The sequence below is a fragment of the Micromys minutus genome (assembly GCF_963924665.1).
Source record: "Micromys minutus genome assembly, chromosome: 20".
In the NCBI taxonomy this organism is placed as follows: Eukaryota; Metazoa; Chordata; class Mammalia; order Rodentia; family Muridae; genus Micromys; species Micromys minutus.
The window spans coordinates 52,254,643-52,274,766 of NC_137955.1; the positions used below are offsets into that span (position 1 = coordinate 52,254,643).

At 48.4% G+C, this 20,124-nt stretch overlaps 1 protein-coding gene and 1 pseudogene across 3 annotated transcripts; one reads left to right on the forward strand and one right to left on the reverse strand.

Annotated features, from left to right (window-relative positions):
- Positions 1-833: 833 nt before the first annotated feature.
- On the reverse strand, positions 834-18,244 carry SLC6A19 (solute carrier family 6 member 19; the record flags this gene model as incomplete). Of its 2 annotated transcripts, XM_080933767.1 has the most annotated exons (12): positions 834-1,037; positions 1,205-1,367; positions 3,008-3,167; positions 3,285-3,489; positions 4,863-5,019; positions 5,155-5,283; positions 6,982-7,094; positions 7,410-7,520; positions 7,624-7,805; positions 9,175-9,312; positions 10,382-10,522; positions 18,043-18,244. In XM_080933767.1, 12 exons carry the CDS (start codon positions 18,242-18,244, stop codon positions 834-836), a joined length of 1,905 nt encoding a protein of 634 aa, XP_080789893.1. The 2 variants fall into 2 exon arrangements, with proteins under 2 accessions (XP_080789893.1, XP_080789894.1); XM_080933768.1 differs by lacking the exons at positions 10,382-10,522; positions 18,043-18,244 and adding an exon at positions 9,941-9,998.
- On the forward strand, positions 12,688-13,683 carry LOC308433623 (U1 small nuclear ribonucleoprotein C-like; annotated as a pseudogene). The gene is made up of 2 exons: positions 12,688-13,240; positions 13,640-13,683. The product of its transcript is annotated as a U1 small nuclear ribonucleoprotein C-like (transcript).
- Positions 18,245-20,124: the final 1,880 nt, after the last annotated feature.

Below are 20,124 nucleotides of genomic sequence, written 5' to 3' on the forward strand. Positions count from 1 at the left end.
CAGGCCAGCAGCATGTCCTCACTCCCTACCTTCCACTCAGAGGGAAGGAAACCAGACTGGGCGCTCCACATATTCACTTCTGGCTCTCTGCCAGGGTTTTGCAGGGCAAATTAGGTCCTGAGCTATGTTGTCCTCAGGTTACAGTGAGGGTAAGCAGAGGGCAGCCGGGCCAGAGTGGTAGGCACTTCCATCAAGAGCATGTAAAAATATTTGCACATGTGTGTCATATGTACAAAGATAGCATAGACATGTGCACATACCTATTTGCAATGCTCAAACACAAATGAACATGTGCATGTATATACACATACAGCACACAAAATTCACATATGAAGGTACACACATACATTCAGACATACATATAATAAGTTTATGAGTGCAAGTTCACACATTCATATACACATATTGATAGATTCTGTTTGTGAATATTTTATATACTCATGTGTGCACAGATATGTGTTAACACGTGAGTATATATATATACATGTAGATGACACATATGTGCATATATACATGAGTAGATAAATATGCACTCCTCAGAATACATAAACAAACATATGCACATCATGTATACATAAACTCACACTTACACACATATACACTTTTGTACACATGTGGTACATGTGCATCCATATATACACATGTGTAAACCTGGTATATACACATAAACATGTCTATGTGCCCCATGTTTAACACTTGTGTACACATCTGTGTGACATGAATACATATACATGTACTCACACATTCACACATATTACAGCCTACTTTCCCCATGGGTCCTGCATCTTGCTTCCTCCACACACCATCTTCTGCCCTATGCAGACTAGGCTCATTCAGTTCTTAAGGTCTCCATTCACAGAGGCTGTGGACAGCGCATTGACCAGCCCATGGTGGTCACCAGACTTCTGGCAATGGTTTCTGATGAGCTTGTAAATGGCAAAGCAGGGAATGGTGAGGCAGGGCACTCCAGCCACAATGACCACGACTGCATACACCCAGTTGGGGTATGGAACCTTCTGAGATTTCGGAAACTCATCCTGGGGAGAGAACCACAGGTAACGCGTGTGGAAAAGGTCTGCCACCTCCATGATCTCATCTTCTGTTTCCTGAAGTGGATTCCTTCTACTGCCCTTTGTCCCACTCCCTGCCTTCTTCCCCCAACAGGTCTCCTCCCTCCCCGTTCGACCACTGCCCAGGCACTCACATAGTCAGGGTCCCAGATGCTATACATGAGCCGTTTGTTGACCTCAATCACAAAAAAGAAGAGAAAGATGACCAGCATGATCAGCGGACTGACCACTCTCCACGTGACTTGCCAGAAGATGTTGGGCTTATGGCCGATCATGAACTCAATGTCTTTGTTGAACCTGTAGCAGAAGCCAGAGGGCAGAGTCATTGGTAGCTAATGAAGGCCAAAGACTGACCAGTTTTCTATATGTAAACAGTAGCTGTTATCCTGAGATGTTGTGCCTTAGCCTTCCCTTGATAAAGTCCTCTAATTTTGCAGGAGGAGATGTGTCTGCACTCAGAGGGAATCCAGATTGACACTGTCACCAGTTGCCATCTGACCTTCTTGGAATCTCCACAGCACTGTGATATGAATACATCATCACCTACTTCCTGTCATGTGGCAATGAGGGCAGGGGACCCTCAGACTTTCCTCCTTCCAACTCACACAAGACTCAGCATCACTCGTGTGAGCAACAGCAACCTGAAGTCAGGTGATGCAAACCATTTCCTGGCCTGCTCAAAGGCAACTCTGTGGCAGAACTCCCTTTAGCCTTGGGATTTGTTGTGATTGCAATGAGACGTACAGAACTACTGGTGATTTGTCCGGAACCCCAGCAGACACCAGGGCTTAGATGCAGGTTTGGTGATAACCTTTGAGAAGCTGTCATTGAGCCTATCACTAGTCATGTGACCTCCTTTCTTCACATCCTTGGGCAATCACTTTACCAGTGCTGTTCACAGTGGTGTGGAATTCAGACCACTGTGCGTGTGCTAGCTCCAGCCACTCCAGGTATCAGTTGATATATTCCGTATTGATGCCTCCTATCATCACAAAAGTCACATGGCCAGCCCTGTGCTCCTCAGCCTCCATGTTACTTCCTCAGGTTTAGAGTCTGGTCCCCACTCATGCCGGTGTAACCTTGCCTGTGTCCCCTGTGGCCTTTCACTTTTCAGTGACTTGAACTAACACCCACTTAGTTTTGATGGCACTTGATTGATCATTTTACAGTGGTCACAACACAGCTTCTTTGGAAGATGTAGCTTCCTGGATCCCTGTCCAGCAATGGCAATGATGCCTTGAGATATTTGGGTCAAACTGATAGTTGGATGTGGCCCTAAATGATTGCCCTCTGTGCCTGAGTTCTAGAAAGCTTCTGAGACCCCCTTCCGCCTAAAGAGCCTATGCCCAGTTCCAGAAGTACTCCTGGTGCAGATAGCCTCCAAATGAATGAAGGGCACTGAGCTCCTTCTTGCCTCAAGTGTGGCGTCCATGTCCTACAGAGCTCAAGTCCTGCTGCCTTGCTGTCTCCCCTCCCCTCCTCACTTTCTACCTTCTTCCTGCTTTTGTTCTAGAGCCAGTGTTGCATCTGGGGCTCCAGACTGAAGGTCATGTGTATGTATGTGTGTGTATGTATGTATGTGTATGTGCGTTACTAGTACACCTGCAAATTACTGTCCTTGGACATGTAGCAGGGGCCGTTGGGAGTTATAGGTACTGTTTAGATCACATCTAATAAGAAAGGAGGCACCATCTCAGCAAGGCTAACCTTTCATCCTCTGACCTCTCTCCACCTCTTGGACCAAGTGTGAGGACTGATCCAATGCCAACCCACTCCTAGGAAGGAAGTCTCTGCTCTCTTGCACAATAGTGAAAACATTGTGCCCGTGGCATGCCTACGTCCCTTGTGCCTACGTGGCTGGCTCCATTTAGCAGAGATTCTGTGACTCAGCTTTTCTGTTAAAGATGGCACGTTGCCACAGAGCTGACCACTCCTACCTGTCAACTCCATACACGTAGACAACAGCAAACATCTCACAGAAGGCGATGATCAGCAGGGGGATGGAGCCAGCATAGCTATCCAGGAGGGAGAGCCAGTACTGGCCCGAATTCAGTGTGAAAATGAAGGCGATGAGATATGTCCCCAAGCAGATGAGGCCTGTGGTCAGACAGGGAGCAGAGCTGGGGCTACAAGGCTGCCCAAGCCAGAGCTGCACCCACCATTGTCACGAGGAACACAAGTATGTCTCCCTTAGATGGTAAGCTTCATACATACCTGTCAACAGTTCTTTGGGCCACTTCTTAGGGGTGATATTGAGGTCCTGAAGGGGCACGACCACACCCTCCATGTTCCCAAACATAGAGGAAAGGCCCAGGCAGAAGAGCATGATAAAGAAGAGCACTGACCACAGTGGGGACACTGGCATCTTCGTGATGGCTTCGGTGAAGACAATGAAGGCCAGGCCCGTGCCCTCTACACCCTGTACCAATGCACAAGATCATCTCAGCTTTTTGTTCCTTTCCTCCCTCTTGGGTCAGCTATTGCTGTTGCCCTTCATTGCCTCCCCAGAGATTAAAGGTTAAGTCTCCATTGCTGAATGCACCATGCACTTTGGACATGGGACTCTGAAGAATCTAGCTTAGTAGGATCTGAAAACCTCCTCCCCAAGGACCAGGTTTTGTGGCACCAAAAGTATTGATTGAGCCTCCAAGGGAGGAAGGCAAAACCATAGTCCCCGTCAGTTCTGGACTGTAACAATGACCTCTGAAAGTTCAACAGTGGCTCTCATATCTTGGCATCAAACAACAGCTATTTAACTGAACCTAAGGTCCTCTCAAAAGGAGGTAAATCATGCCTGGAACTGGACCAAGCCCACTCCCTGGAATGTTGAGGTCATGGATCCAAAAGAAGAATTTGAGCTACTTTAAGAAAACAGTAAGATTCCTAACTGCATGCTAAGTGTCCATCCTTATATACGCAAATAAGTGTAGTCCTCACCCCTCATCACGAAACTTCTCTTTGAATCAGCTAAAGACTATTAACAGAAAACAACCATCGGTCAAAATGCACTGAACAACTTGATCTTGAGGTGCCCATCCCCAGTGGATATATCTAAAATACTCAAGGTCCAGGGAACATTATGAAGGAGGGGGAGAAAGATTGTAAGAGGTCAAAGATCAAGAAAACAGATGTGGTATTGTGCTTTGTGTGGGTTTTTTTTTTTTTTTTTTTTTTTATGACAAGGAAGCAACACTCATAACACCTGCCTAACAAGACCTGAACGAGAAAAACATCAGCCAACATGATAATGAGGTTGTGGAGACTGTAAATCTCACTGAGGGGAGAGGGAAAGGAGGAAATCACCCCTCCATAAAGAACTACAGGTAACTAGGGGAATTCTGAGAGCAAGAGAATAGAATTCCCCAAAGAAAAGCCCCATCACCCGTTACCTAGTACCAAGTGATCAACCCTAAAACCATATGCATACAAGCTGAGGTAAATGGATTCAGCAGGCTGTGTTTATATAACTGGGCATATATGTGTATATATGGCAGTAACAATCAAAGAAAAAGAGGCCATGGATCTGAGGACTGGGCGGGGGAGCAGGGGAGGGGTTGAAAGGAAGAACAGGGGGTGTTTTGTATCATTGATTTGAGAGGAATCAAGCTGGGAGAGTCATGATGGGTAGACAGTGGCTCCTTCCTCCTGCCTGGTTTTTAAACTCCTGCCACTCTTGAAGAGCAAGATGCTGACTGTACAAAGCCTCTCTGTACGACTCGGAAAGACCAAAAGAATATGTTCTCCCCCTCCCCATACAGGAGGCTTTGGTGGTGTGGAGATCTCTGCACCTACCTCAGAAAGGAAGGTGTTAATGTTACAGGTCTGAAACTTCAGCTGTGCATAGGCCTCGGGATTAGTGGCATTACACCACTGTTGATAAGCCTCGAAGTTCTCTGCAGTCACGTTGCCCTCGGGCAGGTCGAACCCATTGATAAGGGTCAGGATGTTCCTGGAAATGAAGAATAGGGCTGTTGTGTGTCCTAGACTGGAGCGGCTCAGAGGCCGAACTGGAGGAGAGAGAGAGAGAGAGGTCGATGTGCATGCCGTCTGAATGCAGCCCCAAATGCTGAGGTTGGCAACTCACGTGTTGACACAGTCATCAAAGCGCTCGGTGGCTCGGAAGCCAATGATAGAGTAGACCACGGTGGCCGCATACACAGAGGTGAAGCCATTGATGACGGACACGATCACGGAATCCATCTCACAGTTATTGCTGAGGATGAAAGGAGTGTCACCCACCCCAGGACAACACAGATGATTCACAAGGCCCACGCCCCACCCCAACCCACTGAAAGTCAGAATGCAGCACAGCAGATCCAGTGTGTTCAGGTCTAAGGCTGGATTCCTTAGTGCTCCTCATTTGGCAATAGGCTAATGGGATATAGAGGAACCCAGGCCCTGCTATGTGGACACAAGTGGCCACTATGAGGACTCAAGGTGACCCTGGACCAAGCTGCTGTCTGCTGTGTTCCAGTTCTCCTAAACATACAGACCACAGCTATGGAGACACTCTAAAGCACAGGGTGCCAAGGGTTAGAGATTTCTAGAATCAAATTCCACCTTAGGTCTCAGGCAAGAAGTCACCCTCACAAAAGGAACTGGTCTTGACCCCACACTACAAGGTGCACAGGTCTTCTATGGCCAAGAGAAAGAGACCAAGCCAGGTTCTCTACTGCATGAAGCCTCTCCCAACCCAGGATTCTCTAAAGACGAGGTTTTACTATTTATGCCATAGGGTTTTGTTTATAAGAGCAATTTGGATTGGTATTTATAAAAGCAATTCAGTTTATAGCCCCCAGGCCTGGGAGAATCCCAGAATTGAGTGGGCTACCTGCCTGGAGTAAAAAGGAGGAAAAGAGAGTCTAGAATTTTCCAGATGAAACTTGGCCATCCTGGCTGGCATTTGAGGCAGGGTAGGACCACATCTGCCCTTGCAATGTCTATTTTTCATGACACCAGAATTGGTTTTCTGAAGCCCGAGATCCATCAGTCAGTAATCAAAAGACCCTAGTCTGATATAACACCTGCCCATCTACCCAATTTCATCACACCTTCCTAAGGGCCGGCTCTCCCAGACCATAGGGACCATAGATGTGGCCTCTAAGAACAGACTGTTCCTGTCTCATGCCTACTGAAAACAACACCTCCCAAAGCAGACATTCTCTGACTGTCAGGTCCTGCCTCTCCTCTAGTCTTGTCTGCTGCCTAGATCTCTCCATGGGGTTGCTTATCCTGAGCCCATGAAGTTCTGCTATACCAGGAGCCTCCATCCCACTCTCCACTTAGGTTTATTACTGCAAACTACCAACTGATCCTACGCTTTCCTCCTGAGCAACACTAGTCGCAGAGGACAGGTCTGGTTGCACCAAGCCTGGCTGGTGTTCCCTAAACCTTGGTGGGAAACAATAAATATCAGTGATACTCTCTCTGAATGTTTGTGAGGGTTCTTCATCGCTTAGGGACTTTCCAGAAGATGTGAGGAAGGAATGTGTGTCTAAAGCTGTCAGGGGCCACAGCTTTCAGGATCTATCCTGGGTCCAGGATGGGCTTTGGGGGCACCAACATACCTGGGGCCTGGAGTTCTGAGGTAGACTGAGAGCAATGTAGCCATCAATTGGGAGTGGAGGAAGAAGCATACTAGACCAAGCAGCAGAGATTATCAACCAGCAATGGGAGATCCTCTCAAAGCCTGTTCCTTCTATCCCTGCCGGCTCTGTGCTTAGACAGGGCTGGCCGAGGGCAGCTGCAGAGTCACACTGGCTAACATTAGTTCTGAGGGCTGTGCTTTTGAAAGCACCCTCCTTCTTAACCACATAGCAGAGTTACACATGGTCTGACAGGGAAACTAGATGGGGTTCTTAGGGGTCCCACAGCTCCTATGCTGAAAGCCCTCCCCCAACTCCATACTCACTGCACAGAGTTGTAACTGGAGAAGGAGATGAGGCCCCCAAAGGCCAGTGAGAAGGAGTAGAAGACCTGAGCCCCTGCATCCAGCCACGTGTTGGGGTTGCTCAGCTCCGTGATCTGTCATACAGGGACTCAGCTGTGACCACAGGAAGCAGGCCTCTCCCTCCACTGAGGAAGAAGCTATCTCCTTCCCCAGAAGTGGGTGCCGTTCTACACAGAAGAGAGAGAGAAAAAAAGGCACACCACCCAAGAGTTCCCATCCAGGATACATATGTTAAAGGCCCACCCATAGGCTGACCCCTTGCCAGGCCCTTCTCAACCAGGACACTAGCCTAGGCATCAGACAATAGGCTGTCATTATATAGAAATGAGCTGGTCTTGAAGCCAAGAGAATTCAGCACAGACTTCTTCCTTGGGATGATAGAGACTCACATTGGGTGTGAAAAGGAAGACGATGCCGTTGGTGGCACCCTTCAGAGTCAAGCCACGGATGAGAAAGATGGTCAGTACAACATAGGGCAGGGTGGAGGTAATGTAAACAGCCTGTGAGAAACAGGATGGGGAAGACAAGGTGTGGGATGGGTGCAGAGGTCAGACAAGGAGAAGGGCTGATTCGAGATGCAGCATGTCCAGTTGTGTACCGCACCTTCCCAGTGGTCTCGATACCACGGATAATGCACACATAGAGCACACTCCAGGCACACGTCAGGCAGAGAAGGATCCACCACTGGATGGAGCCTGAGTCGCTGATGGAGGTAGAGATATTGAGGGTCTCTCGGTACCAGAAGTAGTCCACGGAAGAGCTCTTGGCACACTCTTCCACATAGCCTGAGGAAGCAGAGCACACATCAAGGTGTGGGTCAAAAGTGGGGACCGGCTAGAAATAAACCAGGGGAAATGGCAGAAACCTCAGCCACTGTCTGAGGCATTCATAATAGGAATTATGTTTGTGCATATGAATATAGCCTCACATGTACACACGGCACCCACACATCTATATCCACATACCACACACATGTGCATGTACACACTTGTTTGTACATAAGTGCTCACCTATGTGAAGTCTGCTAAAAGATACTTTTGGGCTCTGATATAGGCCCAGGCCTTTGAGAACCAGCTCCTCCTGACTCCTGAAAGAAACTTCCTATGACCACTGAAGTGGCTGGCACATGGTCTCTGGGACTCTGTGGTCATGCTCATAGGTGATGGTTATTTCATCACCTCCTTCTCAAAGAACCAACTGGGGCTCTCCTATCTGAAGAAATCAAGATCCTAGCGAGGACTTGTCCTCTGACCAAAATGGGTCCGTCTTGATGGGCTCCTAATGGTTCATGTGATGCACTCAGAGCTATGCTGGTAGTCAGGGCAGTAGTTACCAAACAGGCTGTTTATGCTCTTCAGGACTGTATCTGTGAGCCAGGTCCTGGGCAAAGACATGTGCTTCTCTGTATCCATAAGAGAAGGGCCTGACTAAAGGCACTGTGGCACTGTGATCTCTTTGTGCAGAGACACAGGGAGCACAGGGGGAAGGAACTAAAAAGTCTCCTACCAAGGATCTGTGACCTCTATTCTTGCTAGTGCTGCCTGGTGACCTGGAGCCACCTGCACACTTCCTGTGGCTCCTCTACTGATAGTCTCAGCCATGTGACCAGTGAGACAAGAAATCATCTTGTATAAAGCTTTCATCTTGGACTGTGGATTTCTATTTTGTTTTGTTTTGAGAGGGTCTGATACTAAAAGCCCATACTAGCCTGGAACAGGGTTTCTCACTGGGAACTAGACTCACTAATTAAGTTAGATGGATAGATGGCCAGCTAGGCCTTAGAATCCTGTCTGTTCTCCCAGCTCACTGGCATTCAGGCGACACCAGCTTGGCTTTTTATGTGGGCACTGGGGATTGAACTTAGGTCTTCATGCTTTTATCATAAACACTTTATACTATACTATCTCCCTGGCCCATACAACATGAATTTTTTTAAATGTTACATGCTTTCAAAGTTGCTCTAGGTGTTTTGCTAACCCTGGTCTCTGGGGATCTAATTCTTAGAAAATGAGAAGGCATCTGGTCACAAGGTATGGACAGTCTGTCTCAGAAGTTGCTGGCAACCATTTTTCCCAGTCTTCTACAAGCTAAATCATGTCTGATGGACAGAGATGGGGGGGATCTGCATTCCACTATGTAGGGCCAGCGACTCACCTGTCTGATTCTGGTTGAGTGGGCATTCACTCCATGGCAGAGGTTCCTGAAAGGAGTTGAAGAAATACCACATGACCCAGGCGATGATGGTGTTGTAGTACAGGCCCACCATGAAGGACACGAACATGGAAGCAATGCCTGTGGGGAGGGATAGCATTGTGCAAGGCGTATAGGAATCTCTAGCAGGTGAGTGCACAGAGACCCATCTATGCTGTCCCACCCCAGGGAGATGGTAGGACACTGGGAGCTGATACAGCCTGGACCTAGAAGTGGGTTACCATTGAATGATCACTCTCCCAGAGTGATCTCTAGGTCTCAGCACGCTATACTCTCCCTTGCTCCACCTATGGCCCCAAAAGGCAAGAGGTCACAGAGCCCTTGCAAAGAGCCTTTTGACAATGTCAGTCAGGGTGGCTCTGCCTCAGGGATTCCTACATGGCAAGTTCCAAGCCAAAGACAAGTGAGAAGATTCAGGAAAATCTCTGTGAAGAAGTAGGGAGAGGGGCAAGCAGAGATCGTAGTGGGCAATGACTCAGTATCTGGGGAGAACGGCTGGACCTGTAAGGAGTTTTATGAATGTGCTGTTTTGATTGTAGAAACTAAAAACCAAATGTGTGTGAAAAGAAAGAGAAGGGAGGGAAGGTTGAGAGGCCACTGCTTGGGCTTTGGACCGTCCAGCATTGGTCTGCTGGGATAAACATATCTGAACTCTCTGTCCATGGACCCTGAACTTCTCTTCCCTGGATGGAGAGCCCACACCACTTACTTGCATTCTGAGTTCTCAGTGAGCCATGTCCTCTTAGTAAGGCTAGAGGTTGGATCATCTCCAAGCCAGAGTTTGTAAATGAGTGACCACACCTAGGCTGGTGGCAGCACTGGGCATCCATGCTGAGCATGTAGGAGTGGTCAGAGCAGTCATCCAGCTCCCCCTTCTGGCCTTGGAGGCTTTTGCTCTAGGAAGGTGGAGTCATTTGCTCTCCCCCAGCATCTAGATCTTCCTTGCACCCTAGGCTGTGGGAACTCTTCTGCTCTGTCTGTTCCCTGTTGACCATGAGCCTGGCCTAGATGCTATAACTCACATCCCCATGGAGTCTGATAGTTGCAGAGGGCATCTGGAGGAACATAAACCTGGAACTGATTGGGAAAGCTAAGGAGGAACTAGACAAACCCTGTAAACCCCAGGCCATCTGGGAGCATTGACACACACCTACACCCTTCAGAGCAGGGTGGATGGAGCTCCACACACCCACGCTGCCCTTGCGTAGCCTCTGTCCGATGGCAAACTCCAGGTGCAGCAAGGGAATGCCCTCCAGGACCAGAAGGATGAGGAACGGGATCATGAAGGCCCCTGAATGGGAAGAAGCAAGATATGTCATTACAATCCAGAACACCACCTGGGAACAAGCACTTAAAACCTTTGTTCTGATGATGAGATGCCACCAACACCCTATAGCACTTGAACAAAGCTTATAAGCAGTTATGAGCTGTGTGAGTAGGGCCACAGCAAACTTCACAGCCTAGAAGTATCCCTCAGCAGGTAGACGGTCTCCATCATCACGTTAACATGCCCTGCTGGCTTGAAGAATACAACCAGTAAACAAAGCGTGTGACTGTGCCATCCATGCTCACTGACAGTAACAGAAACCCAGAAGGGCCTACTGGCTGGCTCCAGGCCTCATACTGACCAGAGCCTTGTGGACAGAGTCACAGCTTGTGAGAATAGCTGTACTGAAGACAGTGTGTCACTGCACAGCCAACTAATGCTAAATCTGCTGTCAGACACCATGAAAAAGGACCTCTATACTCGTGGTGCTGGACAAGTTGGAGAGGAAGCAAGCACCTCTTGGCTCAGAGCAGCTTCATTTTCTGGTATATGTTCTTTACTTGAAAGTGTGACAAATACAGTCATGGTCTCAAAAAACTGTCCACATGGCCCTCATCTGTGCAGACCCCTTTGTACTATAAACCTAACAAACCCTGGTACTGGGAAGTGTGTCTCTCCTGTGACTTAAGAAAACAATCTTCAATGGTGTTCTGTATATTAATTATATTTCTATAGGAGCTACATTAATGAAAGAAATGTAAATAATGTATACCAAACAACAATATTTGAACTAGAGAGATGACTCAAAGGACACTAAGCACTTGTTGCTCTTACATGTTCCTTCAGTTTCTAGCACCCATGTGGTGGTTCACAACCATCTTGAACCCCAGTCACAGGATATCTAGCCCTTTTTTCTGACTTCCATGGGAACTAGGCATGCATACGATACATAAACATATTTGAAGACAAAATGTTTATACATATAATAACTAAGTAAATCTTAAAAAGAAAAAAAAAGGCTGAGCATGGTGGCACATGCCTTTAATCTCAATAGGAGGATCTCTTTAAGTTTTAGGCTAGCCTGGTCTACTTATCAAGTTCCGGGACAGCCAGGTTTATACTGAGAAGCCTACCTCAAACAAGCAAAAAGGAAGGAAGGGAGGAAGAAAGGAAGGAAGGAAGGAAGGAAGGAAGGAAGGAAGAGAGAGAGAGAGAGAGAGAGAAAGAAAGAAAGAAAGAAAGAAAGAAAGAAAGAAAGAAAGAAAGAAAGAAAAAAAAGAAGGAAGGAAGGAAGAAAGAAAGAAAGAAAGAAAGAAAGAAAGAAAGAAAGAAAAGAGGGAGTGGGGAATACCACTACCAACAGAGAACCTGTCAAATAGGAGAATAGATTTGCAAACTACAAGTCTGGTGACGTATTAGAATTCTCAGAAGTCAAACAAAATCCAACTTAAAGATGATCACAGACCCCCAAAAAGATGTTGACCCAGAGAGGACACACAGAGTCTATTAACACATAAGAAGATGTTCACATCACTGAGCATGCATAAAACTCAAGTCCAAATTGTGAGTTACCAGCTCATACCATGAGGACAGCTACGAGAAGCAGAGAGAAGATTATAAGGTCAGGAGAGGTGGAGACTAAAACCCTCAGTGCTGTTGGTAAGAAAACAGAATAGTACAACCACCGTGTAGAGCAGTGGGGTCATTTGTGGAACATGAGTAAACACAGAACAACCATGTTAGCCATAAATTCCATTTGTAGGTCCCCAAGAGAACCAAAAGCAGAGCCTCAATGAGGGGTTTGCTGCCTGTGTTGAGGGGCAGGAAGCAACGTGGGGTGGTGATAATGGAGACAGTTTCAGTTGGAGAGTATGAGTGTTCAAGGTATGGACAGTGGTCATATTGTACAACCTTATGAATGCACTTAAGGCTATTGAACAAGATATTTAAAAATAGCCAAGAGGTACATTTTACAATGCGTGTTTTCCCACACATGGAAGCTGAGAGCAGAAAGCACATGAGCCCTCTCTATACCCACAGAGGCAATCTTATTCATCTCAAGTCCTGCTCCTCTGAGGGACACTTTAGCTATCACACTTGGCCTTTGAGCATTAAGAATTGACCTTTAGAGTTCCTGGTGGGAGTGGGTGAGGGGGAAAACCCAGGTAGCCAACGGCCTGTGGAACAACATGCCTAAGTTTTATTGCAACTATTGTGATACATATCTTACTCATGATTCTCCATCTGTGAGGAAGACACACTGCAGTGGTCGAAAACACAAAGAGAATATGAAAGACTATTACCAGAAATGGACAGAAGAGCAGGTCCAGAGCCTGGCTGACAAAACAATGGCTGCTTTTCAACAAGGAAAAATCCCTCTAGCTCCATCCTCTGCTCCTCTGCCTGCAGGGGCTATGATCCCACCCCACCCCCAGTCTCCCAGGTTCTTCTTGGCCTGGCATGATGCCTGTACCCCACATGGGAGGCTCTCCCATGATGCCAATGATGGGCCCCCTTCCTCCTGGTATGGTGCCTGTGGGACCAGCTCCTGGGATGAGAGCACCCATGGGAGGCCACATGCCCATGATTCCCAGGCCTCCAATGATGAGACCTCCTCCTGCCTACCCGCCCGCCCTATGATGCTGCCCACATGGCCTGGGATGACCCAGCCACAGATAAGAGCAGAAGTGCTCTTTATCACTCTTTATAGTTTTGTTCTTGTTGTTTCACCAGGAGGTCTTGGTGCTGCACCTGAGTGTTTACTAGATGCAGGACAAGGAACTTCCTTCCTAACAGAGAGAATGCTTCTGGAGAGAGAAGTGATACAAAAAAGTACAGTTTTTACTTACATCGTGAAACGTGAAAATAAAATCATCAGCTCTTTTAGTTAAAAAAAAAAAAAAGAATTGACCTCTGAAGTATGCTACTCTGTGGGCATTTGGAAACAGTTGTAGATCAGTGCTGGGATAGAACAAGACAGAAGATGACCTGTTCCAGAAGATGCCTCCATGACAGTGGGAAGACTGAAGAAAGATTAAGTACTTGGGAACTGTTTTGTAAAAAAAAAGATCAACCTATGCTGCCCTGTGGGAAGTACTGCTTCCATGAAGGCTAGGTTTCATCCCCACATGTGTCTTGTAGGAAAGGCAGCACCAGGCTACTGCTGGCAGAAAGAGCTGGTGTGAGCTTTGGACCGATCACAATGCTTAGGAGAATTTTCACAGGTGTTCACTCCCAACAGCATCACATTCTGTCTTTTTAGAAAAACATAGTCAGAGAAGTGCAGCTGAGAGTTGCCACTGTTTGTTGTTTCTGTTAGAGGTCTCAGTGAGCCTCAATAAGGACAAAGCTCAAGCCAAAGCTAAGGCCTAAGAACCTAGATTTGAGAGCAGCCTGAAATTGGGAGTGTACAGGCCCAGCCAAGGCCTTGACTCTCTTCAACACTTAAGACTCACTGACCCGAGATTCTATCCTGCAAGGACTCATGACGGTCCCTTGGGAATGGTCCAGAGCAAAAAGCTATGAGCCCACCATGGTCCCATACACATTATAGCCCTTCATGCCCAGGTGTCTCTGGTACAGGCTACTGGGCCTGTAACAGAGGAACACCAAGATATCCCAACATTCAGGTAAGGAACACCAATCAGGATGCAGCTACATTTCTCCAAGCCATCACCATCATCCAACCTAACAGAGATAGGAAGAGACACAAAGAGAAAATCGAGGTGAGAGACAGAAAGGGGTAGAAAGGGACAAATGGGAGAGGTAGATGAGAAGGTATAAAAACAAAGAGACTGGGGCAGACAGGCAAGAAAAAAACAGAAAGAAACAAGGGAAGAGGGAGATGAGAGACAGAGAGACACAGAGAATTAGAGACAGAGATGAGAGATAAGGAGAAATAGAAAGCCAGACAGGAGAAGCAGACACAGAAAGAGACAAAGAAATAAAGGAAGGTAGAGAGAGATCTTTTTGTTTCTCTACAGGTCTGTGGCTCCCTGGGGTGGACCAAGTAAGTGAACCAAGGATGTTAGGCCAGCCCTTGTTTTTCCTGTGCCCCATTCAGGGGAGTCAGTCACGTGGGGGGTTTCAGCTGCTGACAATCTTGAGGTTCCTGCAGTGGTGCCCATATGGTATTCCCACCTCAGAGTGGCAAAGTTGGTGCAAGACCTGAGTGTCTATGGAAGCTGACAGGGTGCCAGCCCTAGATAGGGTCTTCATCCCTGAGCTGCTGTCTCACCTTTCTACAGGGTTTTCGGGGCAGGGGAGCAGGGTACAGGCATTGGCCATGTCAACACTGGGGCTCCAGGATGGAGTACTAAGGACTAATGTCCAAAGGTTGTGAGAGATAAGGCCTTTCATGCTTCCTGTAGTCCCCGGCATTTGCTGTTTACACAAAAAGAAGCACCAGCAGAGATCATGGCAAAGTGAGGCTAAAGGGAAATAGAATATACAGCTTGAACAAGACAAGTTCTGTCTTTGGATTGTGGCTGGGAAAGTAGGAGAAAGGAGAGAGAGGAAGGGAAAGCAATGGAGGAGCCAAGAGACCGAAGTCAAGTGCTTCAGGTGGAGAGGTCTCTCCCATTCTCTCTTTCCAGCAAGGTTGTGTGCTGCACACGCTTGCCTATTGTCATACACAGGTAACCCAGTCTAGACAGGGGGTGGTGGACTCGCTGTAGAGCTGTATAGAAGATGCATAGAAAAGGTTAGGAACTTCCCGTGGGGGCCAACCTACTTCTTGAAGGAAGGCAGTAACCAGCCAGGCACCCACAGCACCCACCTCAACCACAAGCCCTGTTGTTACCTAGACACAGAGAAGTGGGTCCTCCAGTGTCCTAAGATTTGTAGCCAGGGTCAGGGAATATGCCTACTGTGTGTATGTTCCACGAATGTAGGTTCTCCAGTACCCTGAGTAGGTATGGTAATTTCCATGTGCGGGAAAGTAGGATTAGGGGTCCTTCAAGATTTCCTATCATGTTCTTCCCACTTCACACCAGGACCAGGATGACTTAAGAGGCTGATCGTGGATGGCTCTGTGCCTACACTACCTCTGAGTACACAGTCCTCAGGAAAAGGGCTCAGGGCAAGCACATCTCAGCCAGGTTCACTGTGGGAGCTGGTGACTGGCTTGTATAATTTTTGGTGGAGGATCAGAGTTCCCACGAGTGAAGCTGTAGAGGAAGTAGAGCTGCCTGCTTCTTATGTCTGCTCAGTTCACTGGCCCATGATGCACTGGGAGTCTGTGCTACTGACAAACCCAAGAGCTATCAGGAGGCAGAATATCTAAGTCTTGGATCCCCAAGGACACCACCCAGCTCTATTGTCCTTGTCTACCAGTACCTGCCATAGTCTCTTATCCCCCCCTCCAAGAGCCTATGGGGGTGCCCTCAGTCACCTTAGTCAGGTTCCTCTGGTGGCTAGATGAGGGGAGCAGCCTCACCTGCAGGCTTTCTTTGCTAAGGTCCAGAGTTTCAAGCCAGACCAAAGCTGCCTTTTAATAGAACGGTTCGGTTTGTAAAAGTCATTAAAGCAAGAAGTCAACCCTCAGGTCAGGAGGACCATCTCTGGGTTCTGTCTGGCCTGTGAGGGAAGAGGGGTGTCAACACAGGCCAGAGTGACCCAAAGACACATGGCTCCTTCAAGAGGTGTTTCCCCCACTTTACCTAGCATGCCCCTCTAACACCTAAGGCCAAGCCCTCTCAGAAAGTCAAGGCTCAGAACAGTGTGTCCAAAGAACCAAGGCTGTGGCCAGAGCCCTCACTGCCCTCCCCTCCTGTCTTCCCAGAGTTAGGACAGAAACCTGAAATCCTGCCTGATCCATAGACCACTGCACCACACACCTACAGGGACAGTGCCACACCCCACAGTCCCCTGTGCATTGTTGGCTCAGAGTGGCTCATTGTGGGCCCAGTGCCCCGGGCGTAGCAGTGATCTCAGGTGCCGGGAATCTCCATCAGATTCCCACTGAAATCCGAACCATAGTCACAGTTCTTTTGTGGAAATCCTGAACAGTTGCTTTTGGAACAGCTCAAGCCTAGTCCCATTTCTCCTAGGCACAGGAGGGACCTGACACAACTGCACCTTGCCTCTTACCCTCCATCCATCTGACACCTCCATATCCCTACAGAGATACTCTACAGTAGGGTAATGCAGGAGAACCTAAGGGTGTCCTGCCTGGGTGGAAGTGGGAAGAAGGCCAGAGTCTGTTTGCTGTGGGAGTGTACTACATCCAAATGTGGTCTTCAGAAAGGAGGGATTCAAGAACAGGAGGTTGGAAAGCCTTGAGCCAGTTCTGTTGAAACCACCTGGGATCTAGGTGAGGTCACCTGGGCAGCAAAGCCTGGGACTGTCAGTTCTCTCACTTGCTGTAGAGCCTGGTCTAAGTGAAATGTACTGGCAGAGTCATAAACAGCCAACCTACACAACTACCCAACAACACAGTGGCCACTTCAGCTTAGCTGTGACAACTTTCCATCACAATGCCAGTGTGTTACTGCACAAAATGGGAGTAAAGAAAGCTCCTGAGTCAGAGAATCCCAGTGAAGAAGAGAATGTCTGAAACCCATACAACCACACCTGAGGCACACCCCAGGCCCAGCAGAGCCAGTTTCTACAGCAGCCAGGCCTGCCCAGACCTTCACTGACATCACCGCATTAAGAAGGCAGAACCTGGGCTCAAGGTAGGGAGGCAAAGGCAGACGCACCCCGGATGGACTTGCACACAAGGTTTGTTTGTGATGCTGTTTGCAAGTGTGTGTGAGTGTTATGTGAATGTGCATGTACATGCAAGAGGGCTTGTGTGCACTTCCTGGTACAGCAGCTCTTGTGGGGCTGGGGATTAAAAAAAGCTGGAGTACCAACTAGAAGAAGCTGCCTCTGTAATATAGGAGGCTATGGGGCAGCTATGCCTGTGACCTCTGTGCCCAAGCTGTGTCTTCCTGAGCCATCTGGATGTGTGCTGTGGAACACCTTTAGTGGAACAAGGGTTAGAGCCTGGGGGGGGGGGGCTGAAGAGGGTGTGCAGCTGGGGTGACATGGGGCCTCACTGGGGAAGCCAAGGTTCTCTTAAAGGCTGCCACACAAGTGGAAGCCCGTGATTCACTGAGTGCAGCAGCTCCTCTCTAAGCACGCAGGTCCAGGGCCAGACAGGAGTCCAATAAGATAGGCTCTGTCCATGCCTTGTCCTCTGAGGATCACCCTTGAGAACCCAACTCTCCTTCATCCAACAGTGGGCCCAAGTTGGTGGGTGTTCTACTCTCAGGGAGGAGCATTAGGGAACTACCTATACCATCCCCATTTCCAGGGGGAGAGATTTTTCTGCAGCCCCACATAAACCACTTTGTTCACACTGGCAAGAGTCAAGCACATCTCCCTTACCAACAACTTGAGACTATTACCCTACTTCTTCCTTCCCCATCTGTGACCCTCTTTGATGCTGAATCCTGAGGAATGTCCATCCCATGTCCTTGGTCCATGTTGTTTACTCCTGGGCTCCTGCTTTGGCTTCTACCCATACCTCACCCACCGACCAGGGTCCCAGGTCCTACCTCCTCCGTGGCTCTGGCATAGGTAAGGGAAACGCCACACGTTGCCCAGCCCCACACAGAAGCCCACACAGGTGAGCATGTACTGGGCCTTGTTGTCCCATTTGGGTCTGGAGCTGGCCTCTTCCTTTTCAATGACATCTAATTCATCCAGAGATGGAATCCGGTCCTCTAGGCCAGGGTTGGGCAGCACGAGCCTCACCATGGTGGTCGCTGGGCTGGGCCTGGCACACTCAGACAGTTCGGCAGCCAAAGGGCAAGTGTTGGTATCCAGGAGCTTCAGCTCTTTATAGAGAACCTTTGGCACCTCACCCCAAGCACCTGGGCCGAAAGGAGGCGTCAGCAGATCCTTGGGGCGCGTCCTGCAGCACTGTTAATGCCTTATCTGCAGAGGCACCCAGCCTAACCAGCTCACCCACCCCCTCCGTTCATTGACAGGAGGTCCTGCTGATGGCTGGACACCCCTCCCGCTGCACAAACCCAGACATAGGGCCAGGTTTTGGTGTGGAGGAAAACAGTCTCAGACCACTCCCCAGTAAAGAGGGGGCACCTCCAGCAAATAGACCAAATAGATGATATCTGTTGCTGTCCTTGCAGACCAGCAGGATACTGGTTCTCTGCAGACTATTGGAGCTCCGAGCAATCTGTTTCACCTGTAGGAAACTGAGCAGGGGGTTGCCCACCCCATCATTTTTCCTGGAGGTGGCTGAAGCCCTGTTTCCTAGTTGCTACTCACACAAAGTGCCACAGTATGGCTCAGGTTCCTCTGGGCACAGCTCTGTGCTCTAAGTGTCCCTCGGAGGACCTCTGGTTATCCCCAGTTTCTAGCACCCTACAGTATTTGTTCAGCAAGGGGGCACTTAGAGGATGAAGAGACTGCTTGTCCCAGTGCCAGGCAGCTACAATGACAAAGTCTTGCAACTGACAGAGTGACCAGTTTGGGAGATACAAAGAAGCCAGCATCACTTCAGGGATGACCAACAATTGCCAGGAAAGCCTGAGGGGTAAAGGGCCTCACTCGGCCTTTGAAGCTCCCAAAGGTTATGTCTAAACTAAGACCAGAAATAGAGATAGTGTTCGTTTCAAACATTGCAGGATAGGACTTAGGTGGGGCATGCCTTCTGTTCTGAACCCTTCCTCTCTGCCTCTCCTGCCTACCCTATAATTCCCCACCCCTGGAAACTACCCTGAGCTTCCTGGGGGCAGAGAATGTTACCCTATGCCCCCTACAGGCCTCCCTTCTCAAATTCCCCTCCCACCTACCTTGGTCCAGCCTCAAGGGTCAGCTCTCCAGGGGGCCCTTTCTGGACTCTATTGGCCCAGCCTCCCACACATCATGTCCTTGGCACACGTGATATTCTTAGAATTCACAGGACTTTTAGTGTTCTGTTGCCCTTTTCCTTTTTTGGCCTCTCTTTTTCTAAATGATGATGGGATTTTTAAACTCTGTCTCTGTGTATTCATTTCACCGCTGATCAAAACACCACTAGATGATAGCTCTTCAAAGCCCAACTTTATCCATTTCCCCTACATTAGTTCCTCCTGTTATTCCTGAATAACAGAGATGAAGGAGGGGGGCATCACTCAGGGTAGAGCAAGTGCGGGAGCCTGACCTTTGACCAAACACGTTGGGAAACTAATAGGGTGGGGGACAGAGGTGAGATGAAGTTTACACTCGAAATACCCAGCCTCACAGAATGTGAAGGATAAGGTGAAGAAAGATCCAGAGAGACAGAGACAGAGAAGAGGAGACACAAAGCTAGAGAAAAGATGCAGAGAGATAGAGGGATAGAGATATGGAGGAAGAGATAGAAAAACACAGAGATGACAGGAAGAGAACAGAGACAAAGAAACACTGATACAAAGACCTTCCCCCCAAAAAGACCCACAGAGACAGAAATAGAGAGGGACAGAAACCACGAGAGATACACAGAGAAATAGAGAAAGGCACCAGAGACAGAGATACAGAGATAGACCGAGATAGGAAAAGAGACATAAATGAATACAAAGAGACTGAGATACAAAGAGACAGACAGAGATAGAAACATAACAATACAGAGACAGAGAGGAAAGAACCAGGCCAGG